Source organism: Rana temporaria, chromosome 4, assembly GCF_905171775.1.
Source record: "Rana temporaria chromosome 4, aRanTem1.1, whole genome shotgun sequence".
NCBI lineage: Eukaryota > Metazoa > Chordata > Amphibia > Anura > Ranidae > Rana > Rana temporaria.
In genome coordinates this window covers 178,985,274-179,004,574 of record NC_053492.1, presented here as the reverse complement: position 1 = coordinate 179,004,574, position 19,301 = coordinate 178,985,274, and the positions used below count along the sequence as shown (strand labels likewise).

General features: G+C 42.1%; 1 protein-coding gene across 1 annotated transcript in view; it reads left to right on the top strand.

Annotated features, from left to right (window-relative positions):
- Window positions 1-19,301, top strand: part of PEX5L (peroxisomal biogenesis factor 5 like) — a 184,639-nt gene that overhangs the window by 139,157 nt on the left and 26,181 nt on the right. Inside the window, exon 7 of the mRNA XM_040349430.1 lies at window positions 319-414. Coding sequence (XP_040205364.1) covers window positions 319-414 — 96 coding nt within the window. The remainder of the gene's footprint in view (window positions 1-318; window positions 415-19,301) is intronic.

Below are 19,301 nucleotides of genomic sequence, written 5' to 3'. Positions count from 1 at the left end.
ATGACCTCCGGGCAACCGCGATCACTCACGACAGAGAGAGAACCGGTATCTATGTAAACACATAAATCCAGATTCTATCAGGAGAGAGGAGACAGATTGTGCGTTCCTACCAAGTAGGAACAACGATCTATCTCCTCCTCCAGAACAAGCATGCACAAGTGCCCCCATGTGAAGCAGATTCCCATGTGGGCACTGGACAGAGACAGAAGACATGGTTCGGGGTCACTGTATTGGAACGTTTTGATTTTTTGTTTCATTTATAATCACTTTAATCAGTAAAAGTGTTTGAATGTTTAGTATTGTATTAATTTTTTTCAGGGACTACTGAATCGGGAATCACGTTTAGGGGGAGCATTTCTGTCCAGAAACCATTCACTGGAAGAAGAATTTGAAAGGGCTAAAGCTGCAGTTGAGGTAATGTGTTAAAAAACAGTTCATGCACAATTATCATAATGTTATTTAAAGTGGACCTTCAGCCTATTTTTAAAGTTCCTCTCTCTTGTAATTCTCTCCCCTTCCCATAGCATAGCATTTTGTAATTGTCCTGCTTTACTTCCTGATTTTTTTCCCACCTAGGTGAATGATGTAGCATCTACTCCCGTTGACTCGCTGACTCCCCGTTGGGGATATCAGTGTCACAAACCCCAGGAGCCTTTGGGCACCACTTTTTTTTGTTATTGTGAGATTTCCATCCTTGAAAAGGAGGAAGAAGACGGAGGAGGCGGACAGTATAGCTTCCCAATTGTTTACAAGTTGCTATAGCTCAGGATCGAAATTTCCGCTGGGGCTGCCATTGCTATAGCAACTTGTTAACAAAGGCTTTGTCGCACTGTGTGCAGGTGCGTGATTTAGCAATGCATGGACTGGATACTGCTGTTTAGCCTGGGAGAGAACAGGCACTGGGCTCAGCTGCCCTTACTGAAAATGGCCACAGACAAACCACAGTTGAGCGCTGTGCTAACAATAGATTAACTTGGAATTACATGCTGTTTTTAAAAATAAAGTCCCTACATATCATTACTGATATGTTTGGTCATTGCAGAGGCTTTTTTTATTTTATTTTTTATTGACTGAAGTTCCTCTTTAAAGTACATGCGTCGTTTTTAATATGTTTGTAAGGGGATGTGAAGGAAACTGTACATGGTTTTTCATACAAAAGTATACCTGAGCTTTAAACCATTATATTATCTGTGTTCCAGTCCCAGACTTTACTAAAGTACCTAATGTTTGCTCTCAGAGAAAGCATAAGAGGGCCTTGTAATAAGGAGGCAGTCGCTCATCCACCTCTTAGTATGCATATTACTGTAAAGTGTCTGTAACAATCTGATTGTTATTTATTGATTGATTGATTGATTGACTGTACAATAAGACTGTTAGGCCCCATACACACGTCGGTTTGGTCCGATGAGAATGAACCGAAGTTCATTTTCATCGGACCAAACCGACCGTGTGTATAGGCTATCAGTCTGTTTTCCTTCGGTCCAAAATTTTAAAACATGCTTCAAAACCGAACCGATGGACCGCTGCCCCATCGGACCAAACCGATGGTTAGTACAGAAAAGCATCGGTTCAAAACCCGCGCATGCTCAGAATCAAGTCGACGCATGCTTGGAAGCATTGAACTTCGTTTTTTTCAGCACGTCGTGTGTTTTACATCACCGCGTTCTGACCCGATCGGATTTTGGACTGATGGGGTGTACACACATCAGACCATCAGGCCACTTCAGCGGTGAACCGATGAAAACGGCCTGTCGGACCATTCTCATCGGTTTTGTCCGACCGTGTGTACGGGGCCTAACACGTGTAACAAGCTTTAAAAAAAACAATCCATGCATCTTACTGGTTAACCTGTCTCTGCCAATTGTGATGATAATGCTATACCCTTAATGCCTGCACCTATACAGAATATTATTGCATTTTGCTTTGAAAATATATTTACAACACCATATTTAAAGAGCAACTCTACTTTTGATGAGAAAAAAAGAACGATTAACCGATTAACCTTTTTCTGCTCTGAAAAGAAAGCTGTTTGTCTTACCATGTCCTCTCCAGACTGATTCTGAATGGGAGGGTCTGGTTCACTATAACCACCTGGTGCATTTTCAGTGTTATAATTAGGAAAGCTGCAGTGCCTGTATCCCTTTAGAAATAGTTAGCCTTTAGAGAGCATGTTACCATAAATGAAATTCCTAATGAAGGGGATGCCTTAAAGCAGTGGTCATCAACCCTGTCCTCAGGGCCCACTAACAGGCCAGGCTTCTAAGATAACTGAAATACATCACAGGTGATATCATTTGTTGCTCAGTGAGTGCAGTATTCTAGTCTACAACTCCCCAAGATAATACATAAAACCTGGCCTGTTAGTGGGCCCTGAGGACAGGGCTGATGACCACTGCTTTAAGGCATCCCCTTCATTAGGAATTTCATTTGTGGTAACATGCTCCCTAAAGGCTAACTATTACTTAAAGTGTACTTGTATTTTGGTCCAGACATCTGAGAAATTCAGTGAGCCAATCAAACAAGCAGAAAAGTACATTTCTGTGGGCACATTGTACACCAGGGGCTAGATTCACATAGATTAGCGGATCTTTAGATCCGCGTAATCTATGTGATTTACGATCCGCCGGTGCAATTTAGCGAGGCTAGTGCAGTATTCACAAAGCACTTACCTCGAAAATTGCACCGTCGGATCGTAACTCCCCCGGCGGAATTCAAATTCCGTGGCTAGGGGGAGTGTACAATTTAAATCAGGCGCGTTCCTGCGCCGATTTAACTGCGCATGCGCCGCCGGCGAAATTTCCCAGTGCGCATGCTCCAAATGACGTCGCTAGGACGTCATTGTTTTCGGCGGCAACGTCAATTGCGGCCATCCGTATTCCAGACCGACTTACGCAAATGACATAAAAATTTGAAACTCGGCGCGGGAACGAAGGCCATACTTAACATTAGCTACCCCTCATATAGCAGGGGTAACTATCCGCCGGAAAAAGCCGAACGCAAACGACGTAAAAAAAAGGCGACGGGCGGGCGTTCGTTTCTGAATCGGCGGTTCTCCTCATTTGCATATCCGACGCGTAAAAGACAGAGGCGACACCTAGCGGCCGGCGGGAGATTGCAGCCTAAGATCCGACGGTGTAAGTCACTTACACCAGTCGGATCAAAGGGAGATCTATGCGGAACTGATTCTTATGAATCAGTCGCACAGATCCGACCGTCGGATCTCAGAGATACAACGGCGGATCAGGAGATCCCGCCGTCGTATCTCTTTGTGAATCTGGCCCCAGCAGTGTAAAAAATGCTTCCATGCTGCCACATTGCATTACATTTTTTGAACATTAAAAAAAAAATTACACTGACTTGATCGAAATGGAAAGGCATTTTTAATAATATTAAATTACAAAATAGGTTGAGTAGCGGATTTATTTGCAATATTATTAAATTAATGTAAGTCCCAACTGCATGTGCAGTGCATGGCTAAATAGAAGATTCCTGTAGAAGTCAGTGCGAGGGAGATCACATTTTCTTTGTACCTCCTCAAAGGAAGAGAGAACATTTCCATTGTAGATGTCCTTAATAGGCGTGAGTCCTTTTTGTTTCCAAAAAGAATAATCTGCAAAGTGCAATAAATGGGTCAGCATTGGATTATGCCAGATAGGAAGCTCAGCATCGATTTCTTGAAACTCTGCTATGTGTTTAGCTTCTCGAAAAACTGCACAAGCTAAATTCAAAATTGGCAAATGTACTTTTTCCAACACTGTTATTGGCACTTCCAATGCTATTAATAACTAGTTCAGCTTGAGAAAATAGGCTAAATGTGACTCAACTACTGCCGGTGTGACAGGTGTCAGCCAGTCAGACAAGTGTCATAGTTGCCCAGCGATGTAATTATAGTACAGATTAGGAAGTGCCATGCCCGCTTCCACTTTGTGGCACTGCAGGGTGGAAAGTTTAATCTTTCGTCCGTTGAATGAGCTAAATAGTGCATCCAATGTTTTAAAGAACGATTTTGGCACCAGGACTGAGATATGAGAAGTCACATACAGACATTTTGTCAAAATAATCATTTTTATTAGATTTATTCTGCTCGCTGTGGATAGAGTGAGTTTAGCCCAGATATTAATTTTAGTTTGAATTACTTGTAGTAACTGATCAAAATTTACTTTCAAGGCATCTGAGGGGGGAAAGGGTAATAGTTATCCCCAAATATTTAAATGAGGATACATTTTAAAGGGGACCTGTTGCTCCTCCTCGTGAAAAAACCTGAGGGTGGAAGGGCACCAAGGCTGACCTTTGCCAATTGATTTTAAGGTCCGAATACGTACCATTGTTGGTCTATTACCTGCTTGGTGGCTCCTAAAGATATAGAAACGTTTTGTTAATATAGGTTGAGATCGTCTTCATATAGACCCATAGTGCACAACACTATCTCCTGCGCTCGGGAGCTTAATCTATGAGTTGGTGGTATAGCCAACCCTTCGGATAGAATATGGAATGTCAAAAGGTCTTGCTGTCCTCCTCAGAACAATGGGTATTCTTAGAACTAAAACACATAGAAAGAAGAGGAGAGCGTATCAACCTTGTGCATTACCAAAGATAAAATGTATTATAAAAATTGTGACAGCAAGAGTAATACTCACAAACGAACATTAAAAAAAGGGCTTATCAGTGCTCCAGCACTTTGGAACCGTGTCTCTAGACACCTGCAACCTGGACCGGTTGTTCGAAAGAACCAGATGGCATCGCAAACAGCTTACACGTTACGGAACAAAGGAAGAAAATTACCGCGCTAAGAAAAATTAATAAGTTACTAATAAAGCTGCAACAACGGAGTGTTAATACGAACACAACAACATAGAACAAAGGGAAAAGGTTGTTGCGCTAAAATAAAAAATCTAAACAGTAAAAATTTGAAAAAAATAAAATTATGGAGCCAGTAACCCAAATCAATGAGAGACTAAAAAAGAGGATAATTTCAGTCCTAATGCATCCACAAAAATAAAATTCATATAGGAGTAGCAATGTTGAGGAGCTTACACGTTACGAGGGCGGACCCTCTTCATCAGAGCCACAGCAATAGTAGCAACAATAGGCCTACAATTGCTATGAATCTGATGAAGAGTCTCCACCCTCGTAACGCGTAAGCCATTTGTGTTACCATCTGCTTGCTCCTAACACCCGGTCCAGGTTGCTGGTGTCTAGAGACATGGGGCCAGATTCACAGAAAAAGTACGCCGGAGTATCTGCTGATACTCTGGCGTACTTTCAAATTTGCCACGTCGTATCTTTATTTGTAATTCACAAACAAAGATACAACGGCATTTGGATAAGATCCGACAGGCGTACGGCTTCGTACGCCTTCGGATCTTAGGATGCAATACTTCGGCGACCGCTGGGTGGAGTTTGCGTTGTTTTCCGCGTTGGGTATGCAAATTAGCTGTTTGCGGCGATCCACGAAGGTACGCGCGTTCTTCGCATTCTCTTACGTCGTCGCTAGTCGGTTTTTCCCGTCGTAAAGTTGCACTTGCTATTTAGGTGGTTTAATATTAGACAGCCCATGTTAAAGTATGGCCGTCGTTCCCGCGTCGAATTTAAAACATTTTTTTTTGCGTAAGACGTCCGGGAATACGAAAGGACGTAACGCACGTCGCCGTTGAAAAAAACACGTCGGGGCGCCGTAATTTTGCGCAAAGCACGGCGGGAAATTTCCTAAAGGAGCATGCGCAGAACGTTCGGCGCGGGAACGCGCCTAATTTAAATGGTACATGCCCCATTTGAATTAGGCGGGCTTGCGCCGGACGGATTTACGTTACGCCGCCGCAAGTTTACAGGCAAGTGCTTTGTGAATCAAGCACTTACGCTTAAAACTTGCGGCGGTGTAACGTAAATGACATATGTTACGCCGCAGCGCAAGTACGTGAATCTGGCCCATGGTTCCAAAGTGGTGGAGCATTGATAAGCCCTTATTTTAACGTTCATTTGTGAGTATTACTCTTGCTGTCACAATTTTTATAATAAATGTTATCTTTGGTAATGCACAAGGTCGGTACACTCGCCCCTTCTTTCTATACATAGACCCATTGTGTCAGATCTATTACCCAGTGAAATACCAATGAGGAGAGAAGACTGACGAAATCTCAAAGCCAATGTCTCTATAGCCACAGTGAACTAGTCACATTTTTAAACAAAACTTTCAGGTTGAATTATGTTACAGAACCTATTTTTAGGATTTTCTTCCTCTTACTGTTCACCACTACATATATTATAGCTTATAAAATGGTCAGTGTGTGAAAATGTGGAGGAGGGTGCAGAGTCACCTGCAGAGATGGGCACGATGGAAAAATGTATTTTGTTCAGTTTCTGATTCTTTCGTTAAGTTAATCATTTTGTTTCATCATATTTTGTTACGTTAGAATGATTTGTTTATTCGGATTTGTTTTGTCTATTCGGATTAGCTTCATATGTTCGGATTCATTTTGTATACTCGTTGTTACAAATTGAAAGTTATTTCAGAAGATTGGCTATATCTGTTAACATTTTAATTTGTTATTTTGGGAGATTATGCACTCTGTTTGAGTTGGATGGAGATGGATCCATCAACATTTCTGAATCATAACATAACAAATGGAACCAAATGTATTTTAGATTAATTTGTTATGTTATGATTCAGAGATTCTAATGGATCCACCTCCATCCAACTCAGAGTAAGGGCCCTTTCAAGCTAATGAGTTTTTGAATGAATGAATGAATGACTTGTATAGCGCAAAGCATGCAAACTGAATCGCCTCAGTCGCTTTTTTCCAGCCAGAGTCTGCTTGGCTGGTGCGGTAATTTTTACCCCGTAGGATCTTGATGCGCTAGGGACACACAGTCATACACACATATATACTGAGTGAGTGAGTAACTTGTATAGCGCAGCAAATGCGAACTTAATCGCCTCAAGGCGCTTGGCATCCAGAGTTGTACAGATCTTTCAGAAGAGGTGGGTCTTTAGCTTTTTCCTGAATGCCCGATGGTTTTCTTCCAAGCGGATGGTCGTGGGTAGAGCATTCCAGAGCCGTGGTCCTTGGACCGAGAATCTTCGTTCTCCTTTCGATTTGTAGCAGGATTTAGGAATTTGGAGAAGGTTTTGGTTGGTTGACCGGAGCATGCGCTTGGTGACGTACGGTTTTATTTTCTCGCTTAAGTATTGAGGAGCTTTTCCCTGTGTACATTTGTGGGTGAGGCAGAGCGTCTTGAATGTCACCCGGTCCTGTACGGACAGCCAGTGGAGGGACCTCAAGACTGGGGAGACTGATTCCCACGGCTTTTTACCTGTTACCAGTCTGGCTGCCGTGTTCTGGACGACTTGTAGACGTGCCATCTGGTATTTTGGTAGTCCTAAGTAGAGGGAGTTTGCGTAGTCGAGTCGTGAATTGATGATTGTTCCAACCACTACTGCCGTGTCTTCTTTCGGGATAAAGGGGATGAGTCTACGTAGCATGCGGAGCAGATGATGAGAGCTGCTGACGACTGATCCTATTTGTGCATCCATCGTCATGTCGGAGTCGAAGATGACTCAGAGACTTTTGATTTTTTTGCTTGGTGCGATGGTTTGTCCGAGGATGGTGGGTGGTGTCCATGTGGTCCTAGAAATGGATTTCTTATTTGCGTGAAGGATGAGTAGTTCTGTTTTGGATCCGTTAAGTTTGGGCCAATTATTTTGGATGAGATCCAATTTACCTACCAGCATGTCTTTGGACTGTGGAAGGAAACCGGAGTACCCGGAGGAAACCCACGCAGACACAGGGAGAACATGCAAACTCCAGGCAGATGGTGTCGTGGTCGGGATTTGAACCAGCGACCCTTTTGCTGCTAGGCGAAAGTGCTACTCACTGCACCACTGTGCTGCCGCTCTGCTGTGAATGCCACGCCAGTGTGGATGGACTTGTGCCCTACTTCCTTAACCTCAATGTAAGTGGATAATGCACCTGTATCTCATTAAAATGTTTACAGTTCTAACCTAGAGGCGCCTGTGTTTCTCTTTTCATTTTTGTACAATTCATCATTTTATTTTACTTTTATACCTTGGGACCCTTTCACATTGATCAGTTTTTGATCAGTTTTTCATTTAAATCCTATGGAAAACCTATGGAACTCTTCACACTAGGCCGTTGCATTTCAGTTGCATATTTAAAAGTTGTGTTTGTTGCATTTGTGCTGCATGTTTGGTGCGGTAAAAAACAACACACCAAAAACGCACCTCTCCATAAAAATAAATGCAAACATGGCAAACACATTTTGTGAATGTGAAAACAGCCTTACTATATTTACTATATTTATTGCACTATGGTTCCATATGTAGTGTATTTTTTATTTATTTTTTATTATCAAAATGTTTATACATTTTTCAACCGCATTTGCATTTAACAATATATCACAATATACCTATATATATATATATATATATATATATATATATATATATATATATATGTAGTGTATTTTTTAAATATGAAAAACGTTAATGCAAATAATAACGAAATGGATACAAATCAATTTAGATCATTCATTATACCGTTACGTTATTTCCAATGCTTCAAACATTAACAAAAGGTCAGAATGAAATGAATGCATAGAATGAATTTGTTGTTTTGTTGAAATTTTTTCTGATTTGTTGGACTTCGTTACTATTGTGATTTGCGTAAATCTAAATCTCAGAATGATGAAAATTTTGTCCATATTTCAATTTTGTAAAGGAACGAATCGCACATGTCTAATCTCCTCAGAACCCTTTATCCTGCTATGTAATTTTGGCAGTATTCTAAATTTTTTACCCCATCACTGCGTCGCTTTAACTGACAATTGCGCAGTCGTGCGACGTGGCTCCCAAACAAAATTGGCGTCCATTTTTTCCCACAAATAGAGCTTTCTTTTGGTGGTTTTTATGTTTTGCGCTATAAACAAAAATAGAGCAACAATCTTGAAAAAAAAACAATATTTTTTACTTTTTGCTATAATAAATATCCCCAAAAAGATATAAAAAAAAAATAATTTTCCTCAGTTTAGGCCGATACGTATTCTTCTACCTATTTTTGGTAAAAAAAATCGCAATAAGCGTTTATCGTTTGGTTTGCGCAAAATTTATAGCGTTTACAAAATAGGGGATAGTTTTATGGCATTTTTATTAATATTTTTTTTTACTACTAATGGCGGCGATCAGCAACTTTTTTCGTGACTGCGACATTATGGCAGACACATCAGACAATTTTGACATATTTTTGGGACCATTGTCATTTTCACAGCGAAAAGTGCTATAAAAATGCACTGTATACTGTGAAAATGACAATTGCCCTTTAGGAGTTAACCACTAGGGGGCACTGTAGGGGTTAAGTGTGACCTCATATGTGTTTCTAACGGGGCGGGGCTGGACGTGTGATGTCAGTGATCATCTTTCCCTATATCAGGGAACAGACGATCACTGACATTGCCACAATGAAGAACGGGGAAGGTGTGTTTACACACACCTCTCCCCGTTCTTTGGCTCCTGTGACCGATCATGGGACACTGGCGGCGATCGGGTCCCCCGGGGGCGCGGTGACGAAGCTTCGGACTGGGTCGCAAGCGCGCCCCATGGCTGGGCTCTTAAAGAGGACGTACAGGTACGTGCTTGTGCCCAGCCGCGCCATTCTGCCGACGTATATCGGCGTGAAGGGGTCCTTAAGTGGTTAAAAAAAGCGCCCCCGAAAAGCGCAGCTAAAACACTGCTAAAGCACCGCAAAAACAGCCAGCGCTTTAGGGGCTGTAAAGGTCTTGAGAGAGCGCTTTGCTTTTACCCATCATGAGATGTTTCCTGTGTGACACCTTGGTAATGAGACCCCTTTTTATAGGCCCTCAGTTGAGACTGAACCAGCTAATATTTATTTTCACTGACAAGGGGCAGGATTACTTTCTAATTACTCATAGATTTCAGCTAGTGTCTTGGCTTTCCGTACCTTTTGCACCTCCCTTTCTTCATGTGTTCAATACTTTTTCCCTGTGTTATTCCATTTTTTTTACACATAACCTAATTTCTGAACGTATTTGTTTTGGTTTCTTTGTATGTAAGGATTGCATTGGGTTGTTACCGACGTGGTGAAAATTCCATGTCAATAGCACCTTTAGAAATATATTTACCTAGAAAAATGGTGACGTGTTCAATACTTATTTTACCCTCCATATATATAGTGAAATTAAGACATATATAGTTTTTGTTTTATCCAGCTGTATTTATTAGTGCAACTTATAACATTCAAGTGAGAGATATAACACCAACATGTCAGAAAAACATCAAAAACAGTATCACTGAGTTTGAAAAAGGATCCCCCCCTTATGTCAGTATTTTGTTGGACTGCGTTTTGCTTTAATTACTGCCTTTAGTCTGTTGGGATTCCATGTCTCTACTAACTGCACATCTAGACTTTACAATATGTGCCCACTCTTCTTTGCAGAACTGCTCAAGTTCAGTTAAATTTGATGGTGACTGTTTGTGGACCGCAGTTTTCAAGTCATTCCACAGATTTTTAATGGGGTTTAAGTTTGGGCTCGGACTAGGCCATGCAAGAACAGTCACTTTTTTCTCCTTCAACCACCGTGTGGTAATTTTTGCTGTGTGTTTTGAATAATTGTCATGTTGGAAGGTAAAACTTCTTCCCATTGACATCTTTATGGCAGAGGGCAGCAGATTTCCCCTTTAAAAATGTCACAGTATTTTGCCCCATTCATTTTTCCTGACAAGTGCTCCAGTCTATGCTGCAGAGTAACACCTCATAACAGGATATTACCACCTCCATGCTTTACTGTAAGAATGGTGTTTTTTTGGATGGTGAGCTGTATTGGATTTTCACCAGACATATGATTTGTTGTTGAGGCCAAATAATTAAAATTTCGTCTGAGCACCTTAAACGCACCTTGAATATTCTAACGCCACATGGAAAATGGTTTTATGGTCAGATGAGACTAAAATTTAATTTTTTGGCCTCCACACCAAACGATATGTCTGACGGAAATCCAATACAGCTCACCATCCAAATAACACCATTCCTACAGTAAGGCACCTTGCACACTGGGGCGTTTTTCATGCGGTACAGTGCTAAAAATAGCGCTGCTATACCGCATGAAAAATCATGCCCTGTAGTGTTCAATGTGAAAGCCCGAAGGCTTTCACATTGAAGCGGTGCGCTAGCAGGAGCGCACCAAAAGTCCTGCTAGCCGCATCTTTACCGCGGTATAGGAGCGGGGTGTTCATCGCTCCTATACCGCGCCTTCCCATTGAAATCAATGGGAAAGCGCGGTAATACCGCGGTAATACCGCCCACAACGCGGGCGGTATTAACCCTTTTTCGGCCGCTAGCGGGGGTTAAAACCTCACCGCTAGCGCCCGAATATCGCGGTAAATACGACGGTATAGTCGCGCTACAAATAGCGCGGCTATACCGTCACCGCGGCTGCACGCCTCAGTGTGAAAGCAGCCTAAAGCATGGAGGTGGTAATATCCTGTTATGAGGGTGTTTCTCTGCAGCATAGACTGGAGCACTTGTCAGGATAGAAGTAAAATGGATGGGGCAAAATACCATAAATTATTGGGGAAATTCTGCTGCCCTCTATGAAAAACATGTCAATGGGAAGAAGGTTCCATTGAAAATCTGTGGAATGACTTGGACTGCAGTCCACAAACAGTCACCATCAAATTTAACTGAACTTGAGCAGTTCTACAAAGAAGAGTGGGCAAATATTGCAAAGTCTAGGGGCCAGATCCACAGTCAGCGGCGTAAATGTAGGCGGGCGTAGCGTATCGTAGTTACGCTACGCCGCCGCAACTTATAGAGGCAAGTGCTGTATTCACAAAGCACTTGCGTCTAAAGTTACGGCGGCGTAGCGTAAATGTGCCGGCGTAAGCGCGCCTAAATCAAATGAGGAACAGGGGGCGTGTTTTATGTAAACGAAGCATGACCCCACGTAAATGACGCGCATGCTCAGTATCACGTCAAATTTTCAAATTAAATTACGCCCGCTCAATGCCTAGACGACGTGAACGTAACTTACGCAAAGCCCTATTCACGAACGTTTTACGCAAACGACGTAAATGACGGAAAATTCGACGCTGTCCCGACGTCCATACTTAACATTGCGTATGCCTCATATAGCAGGGGTAACTTTAAATGAAGGGTATGAATAAAAAGTGATGAGCGCAAACTGAAAATCTAAAAGTGAATATCAAGACAGTCCATAGGGACTGATAACAATCTATTGGACGCCTTAAAGATTTCAAAGCAGTGAACTATAATTTGTGAAAAAACCCTCAAATTAGTGCAACTGATATAACAAATATCTGAATAAAGTCCAAAACTATATATCAAAATTTGAATAAATCAATCTGCTGGGTGAGTGGTGGAAAAGACTTCTGCCCTTTAAACATCAATGTAGGGAATCTGGATGAGTCTTCACTAAATCTTCTCTAAGCTTGAGCTCACAGAGCGCTTACCTCCAGTCACTGGGTTATGCGTGTCAACAAAATCCTCCAGATACTAAGATGGAATTGTTTTTTCACTGGTCACTCATTATTTTTCATTATTGGCTAGCGCTTTAGTTACCCACTTTTTTGTTTCAGGGGTAACTTTACGCCGGTCCGACGCCTTATGCAAACGACGCATATAGATACGCCGGGCGCACGTACGATCGTGAATCGGCGTATCTACCTAATTTGCATATTCTACGCGTAAATCTACGGAAGCACCACCTAGCGGCCAGCGTAAATATGCAACTAAGATACGACGGCGTAAGAGACTTACGTCAGTCGTATCTAAGCAAAAATACGGCGTATCTTGCTTTCTGGATACAGAAAAAAAGATACGCCGGCACATCCTAGAAGTTACGCGGCGTATCAATAGATACGCTGACGTAACTTCTTTGTGAATCTGGCCCTAGATGTGCAAAGTTAGTAGAGACATATGCCAACAGACTAAAGGCTGTAATTAAAGAAAATGGTAGTCCAACAAAATACTGACATAAGGGGGGTGATTCTTTTTCCAAATAAGTGATTCTGTTTTTGAATTTAGATATTTTTTTCTGACATGTTGGCGTTATAAGTTGTACTAATAAATACAACTGGATAAAGCACAAACTGTGTCTATCTTCATTTCAGGCTGCAAAATGTGATTATTTTAAAAGGGGGTGATTCTTTTCTATACCCACTGTATATATATTTATAGGTAGATTATTGTTTATAAATATTTAAGCATCCACTGTATGTCAATGGAATGTCTAACTATTAAGATAGTTGGATACAAGAGTTTTGCATAATAAATTGTATATATGTGTTGTGTAATAAGGAAAAAATAAAAGTTTAATAAAGATTATTTGAAAAAATATATATATTTCTAATTTCCAGAATGGCTGCAGACCAAATAGAAGAAGGGTATAGGCAGAGGACAATGCTTAGGTCAACTCAATGCATTGTTTTGAATTATAAGTTACACTGTTTATGTTGAGAAAAATGGGTTCATGGTAGCATTAAATTAAATAGGACAAGGCAGAGGAAACAGCAATTTTCATCAAAAAATGATACATGAGTATAATGTGTAAAAATGCGGAATGGAGCTAAGGAACAAAACAATACTTAGGCACCATAACGTTTTTTAAACAAAATTGACTAAGATTGACCGAAATCTGACCACTTTGTTCTAAGTAAAATAATAAATGGTAAAAGATATGAAGTTGTATCTTTACTCAAACTTTAAGAGTCGGTTCACACTAGGGCGACACGACTTCCAGCGCGACTTTCAGAGGCGACTCCGACACGACTTGAGCATGAACCACAGGGCGATCTGGGGCGATTTACGACACGACTTGAAGTCGTCTCCAGGACAGGAGACTTTCCAGTGGCCAATAAAACAACAATCAGCTCTGGGAGAGGGAGGGGGAGGGAGGGGGGCAGGAGGGGTTTGCCTGAGAAATGTATGTTATCTTCCTGGAAAGTCGCTTCAGTTAAGACAGTGATCCGACTTCTGAGGCGACTTCCATTGAAATCAATGGGTACAAATCGCCTACAAGTCGGATTGAAGTAGTACAGGAACCTTTTCTGAAGTCGGAACGCCTTGAGTCATGTGTATTAACACCGCTCCCATTCACTTCCATTGTTTTTCTCTACAGCGCGACTTGGGACGACTTGAGGCGACATGAAGTCGCCCCAGTGTGAACCGGCTCTTATCGTTCCTCCTTTCTGCACAGAGATCCCCCAGTAGTAGAAGTAAGAGGCAGAGGAAGTTTTGATAGGAGAGTAAGGGGAAGGTTTGTTAAGATAGAGGAGGATTGATGGATTAAAGGAATTGACAGTTTTATTATGAGAAAGGAGAGAAGAAAAAAAATATAGCACAACCGATGACAGTTTGCATTAAGAAGGTTGTTTGTAAAGGTGGCTGTTACTGGCGTTTAATGTATATTGAGGGAATGTAGGACATATAACCCACAATCCTTCTTCTCTTTATATACTCTTATTTCAGAGAGCTATTTATAAGCAGAAAAAAATGTTTGTGCAGGCCACCAAGGCCATTTGGCATGTAGCTGCAAGTGAAATATTGATTGGGAAAAACTTTCCGTCATCAACATGTGAATGGTCATCTGAAATAATGTGCAGAATCCTTGCCTATATCTATGTATGCTGAAGTTATATGGACTATATCTACGACCCCTTGATTGGGCTCAAAGCATTGCCTAGGTTACATTTGATTGTGTGTGCTGCGATTTAAATCGTGGCATGGACTGCAGCTTTCATTTATTCATATCCTGTATATTGAAATGTATTTCCTGAAATGGACACCAGGCACACACCCTTAGGGCCCATTGCTGCTTAACAGCTTAATTTTGGCAAGACTAGCACATTTGCCATATCCTCTTCTTTAGTTGACAGACATAAAGGGGGAGATTTACCAAAACTGGTGCTCACAGAATCTAGTGCAGCTGTGTGTAGTAACCAATCAGCTTTTAGGCTTTAGCCCAGGTTCACACTGGGCTGCGGGAGTGAAGCTGAACTCGCACAATTTCCTCCCGCCAGTTGGTCCCGATTTCGGCCGCGTTTACAGAGACATCTGTGCAGATGCAGCATTGCACCGATTAGTACAGTGCTATTGCTGGCAATTGCCGTAAAATGCAGCCGATTTGACATGCGATTATACATGTCAAATCGCACCAGTGTGAACCTGGGCTTAATTTTCCAAGCTTAATTGCACATTTTCGTGTGCACCAGTTTTAGTAAATCCCCCCCAAAGTGTCAATGATGAGGACAATTATGCCCACTGCTAGTTGATCTCTGATTGTTCAAGACCCAGATCCACAAGAGCAAAGATTTTCATAGCACCACTTAAAGTGGTTGTAAATCTCAGACATGAAATATGGACAACCCATATCCCTCTATAGTGTGTACTTGTCTCAATTAAGAGAACTTAATGCCATTTCTGTCTGCTGCTTAATTTCTCTACTATTATCCTTAATCACTTCTGACAAGTTTTCCAGACAAAAAGAGAAACAAAATATGATGGGGAGGGATTTCCAGCATACAGCTTATGATTCACAGCCTCAGCTCTGTTCCTGTGTGCTGTGTGGTGGGAGGGTGTCCCTTCTCTCTCTCTCTCTCTCTCTCTACTCACTGAGCTCTGTAGAGTGTAATTTCAGCTCTCTGTTTTTTGGCAGCACTGACAAGGTTTATATATTTCAGACTTAGAACAGATGTAGAGAAGAGAAGAGTGCAGATATACAGGTATAACCAATGTAGGAGGATGTGTTTAAGAGAGGACAGTCACTTCACTGGATATAGATAAGGGTTTACAACAGGGGCGTTGCTAGGAGTGAAAAAGACCAGGGGCTTCAGCCCGAAGTCCAAGCTTGGTGACGGCACGCGGGGGGGGTGAGGGGCGGGTTGGTTGGGGAATTGACTCCTTGGCGGGGGGGGTAGGCTCACTTGTTGGATGCTGCCTGGGTCACCAGTGCCCATCCATGCTGACCTACCAGACCCCTACACTGATCCCCCCTGGTGACACATATACACTGACTGATCCCCCCTGGTGACACATATACACTGATCCCCCGTGGTGACACATATACACTGAGTGATCCCCCCTGGTGACACATATACACTGATCCCCCCTGGTGACACATATACACTGATCCCCCATGGTGACACATATACACTGATCCCCCATGGTGACACATATACACTGATCCCCCATGTTGACACATATACACTGATCCCCCATGGTGACACATATACACTGATCCCCCATGGTGACACATATACACTGATCCCCCCTGGTGACACATATACACTGATCCCCCATGGTGACACATATACACTGATCCCCCATGGTGACACATATACACTGATCCCCCATGTTGACACATATACACTGATCCCCCATGGTGACACATATACACTGATCCCCCATGGTGACACATATACACTGATCCCCCCTGGGCCCTGACACATACAAAGACCCCTGTGACATGTGACCAGCTCAGCTCAGCCTTACCTGCCTTACTCGTAGTGTAGCCTAGACAGCTCAAACTGACCACTTCACAGCAGGCTGCACGCATCAGGGACAGAGTCGAGCCAGGATGACGTGAGAGCCACTCGCTCCGCTGCCCGGCCATTTACACAGGAACAGGGATCTCCGTGCCCAGCGCTGCCACAGTGTCATTCCTGCCTCCTTCTGGACTCGGCGGCGCCTATGATGGACGTCACAGGTCCCGCGTTCTCGGCATTGGACTAGTGGGACGTCCATCATAGGAGCCGGGTCACCGGAGGCGGGACTATTTGTACGTCAATAACGTCGGCCTCGGCCGCGCTGCATAAGTGCGAGATCGTTCCCCGTTGCCCTTGGAAACGGCTCGGGGCTAAGACTGCTATTGGGGATTATCGAGACTCTGTGCTTTTCGGGGGCACATTCGGGGCTCCAGCCCCCCCAGCCAGTGCCTCCCCACGCCCCTGATTTACAACCACTTTTTTTAGCAACCAACAGCAAGTCTCTCAAGAGCTAGAATCAGCACAGCCTGCGCTCTTTCCTAGCTATGTTACTACCACATACAATAGGATAATGATTTAGAACTGCTATAGAGAGTAAAATAAAAGATGAATGCACCTCAGTACATATCTGCACTCTTCTCTTCTCTACATCTGTTCTAAGTCTGAAATATATAAACCTTGTCAGTGCTGCCAAAAAACAGAGGTCTGAAATTACACTCTGCAGAGCTCAGTGAGTAGAGAGAGAGAAGGGACCCCCTCCTACCACACAACATATTTCCCTATGGAGTTTGTGCTCAGGGTGAGCCTATCAGATTATAAACTTTTGACCTGCAGTAGATCTCCTTCTGACTTACTGTACATTTGACCTGCTTCAGGGAGGTTTTGCATTTCCATAGACTTGAAGCAAACAAAAATCCCATCAACACTATGTTATTGTTTTTTTGTATATTCCTCCAAAATAGTTTTTTCTCTATCTGGACGAGTAAGATTTGAACATGCAGAACTAAATAGAAATGTGAGTGTTCAGTGCAAAAATATGTTATATACTGTATTTCATGAGCACAAATGATATGCACACTGTTGACCTTCTGTCAGGACTTCAAGAATCTAAAAATTGCAGCTCCCTCTAATGTGTGCAGCAAGCACACAATAAGCCTGTAGAATTTTCATTTTCTAGCAATTTGATCTCTCATGTAACAAACTAGATACTGGGACAAATAGGAATTTAGCCAATATGGCACAAAATGAAAGGTAGGAGTGAAATGATGAATACCACGAGTAGGCTGTGTCACCTAAGTTTAAATGGAAATTTTTCATGTTTGACTGGAACATATTAGATACATCAGAAAAATGTCTGTAGACATGAGAAATGCAAGAAACTAGGTACAAAATCTTGCTTGCATCTTTTACAAAAGTTTAAACAACTGGCCTGATAACCTCAGATGAAAGTGGCATAGCATATATTGTATATTCCTCAGAAATACAGAGAAAAGGAGCAATTTCCCAGACAATAACGATATGTGCCCTAGCACACCATAAATTAACCTCAAGCCTTTTCATATAACCCCATGATCATCAGCAGATGTACAAATACAGACACTGGCCAGGAAGGCCAGCACACCAATTAACAGCTGTGCTTTTCTTTTATTCTTTAGCTCAAACAGATTTCTTTTGGCAGCAATTGAACTAAATATCATGCACGAACACCCAGTCATAAGCCTACACAGCACAGTTCACCTTGTGCCTGCTCTGGGCTATCTCATTAGAGATAAAAGCCAGAAGCACATCTCATTGGGGAGTAGATGCACCACTGACATATTGGAACGAATACCCTCAATTTCAGGACATTTGGAAGGCATGCTTTCTGGCAAGCAAATTTTTACTTCCCAGTCAGGTTATTTAATCTGTACTCTCTATTTTATATCATTTCTGTAAAACTACATTAAGCCCTGTTGACACCAGTTCGACTTGGATTGTCAAATCGCATGACAAGTCACACCCAGGCCCGTCTCTACAGGACAGGCAAAACAAACAATTGCTTGGGGCCCCCTTTTGCAGGCACCACAGTAAGAGTAAGCCCATTCTCCACAAATCATTGCATATCATACCGTTGGGAGGCAGGTTGTGGTGGCGCTGAATTTCATCCCTGCGAACACTGCCTAGTTATGACCACCTGAAGTGACCACACACTTTTTGGGCCTCCCATAGGAGATTGTGGAATCCAGAGTGCCTAAGTAGAAACTGCTTGGGGACATGTGCCAAGCAAGGCATGGTGAAAAACCTCTGCTTCCCCCTTTAGGCCTTCAAGATAATGATGATAAAAAAAAAGTATTGTCAAATTTTTCTACCAGGCATGGCAATAGTTGGGTGGAGGGGTGTAATACTTTTGCGCACTTCACAATGTGGTAATGTGGTAATTTTGTGCAGTAAGCTAGACCACAATAGTATCTAGTGATGTGCTGGAAACAAAGGCAGCTTTACCATATATATAAATTGAATATACCTCCCTCAATAAAAAGTTATAACTAAAACAATTGCAAAAACCAACTCTAAAAAAACATAATCCATGTTTTGGAGAGTTTATAGATGGGCAACTCCTATCCTCATATTGATCTGTGGATACAGAAACTCAGCATCTTGCCAAATAATGGTTTTATTCATTCATTCAGACCATTTGAAGTTTTTTTCATAATTATGCTTATGTGGGCATTACATTAATATTTCAGTTGTAGACAGCACATAAGTTGGCTATTTTTTTTTAAATCTACAG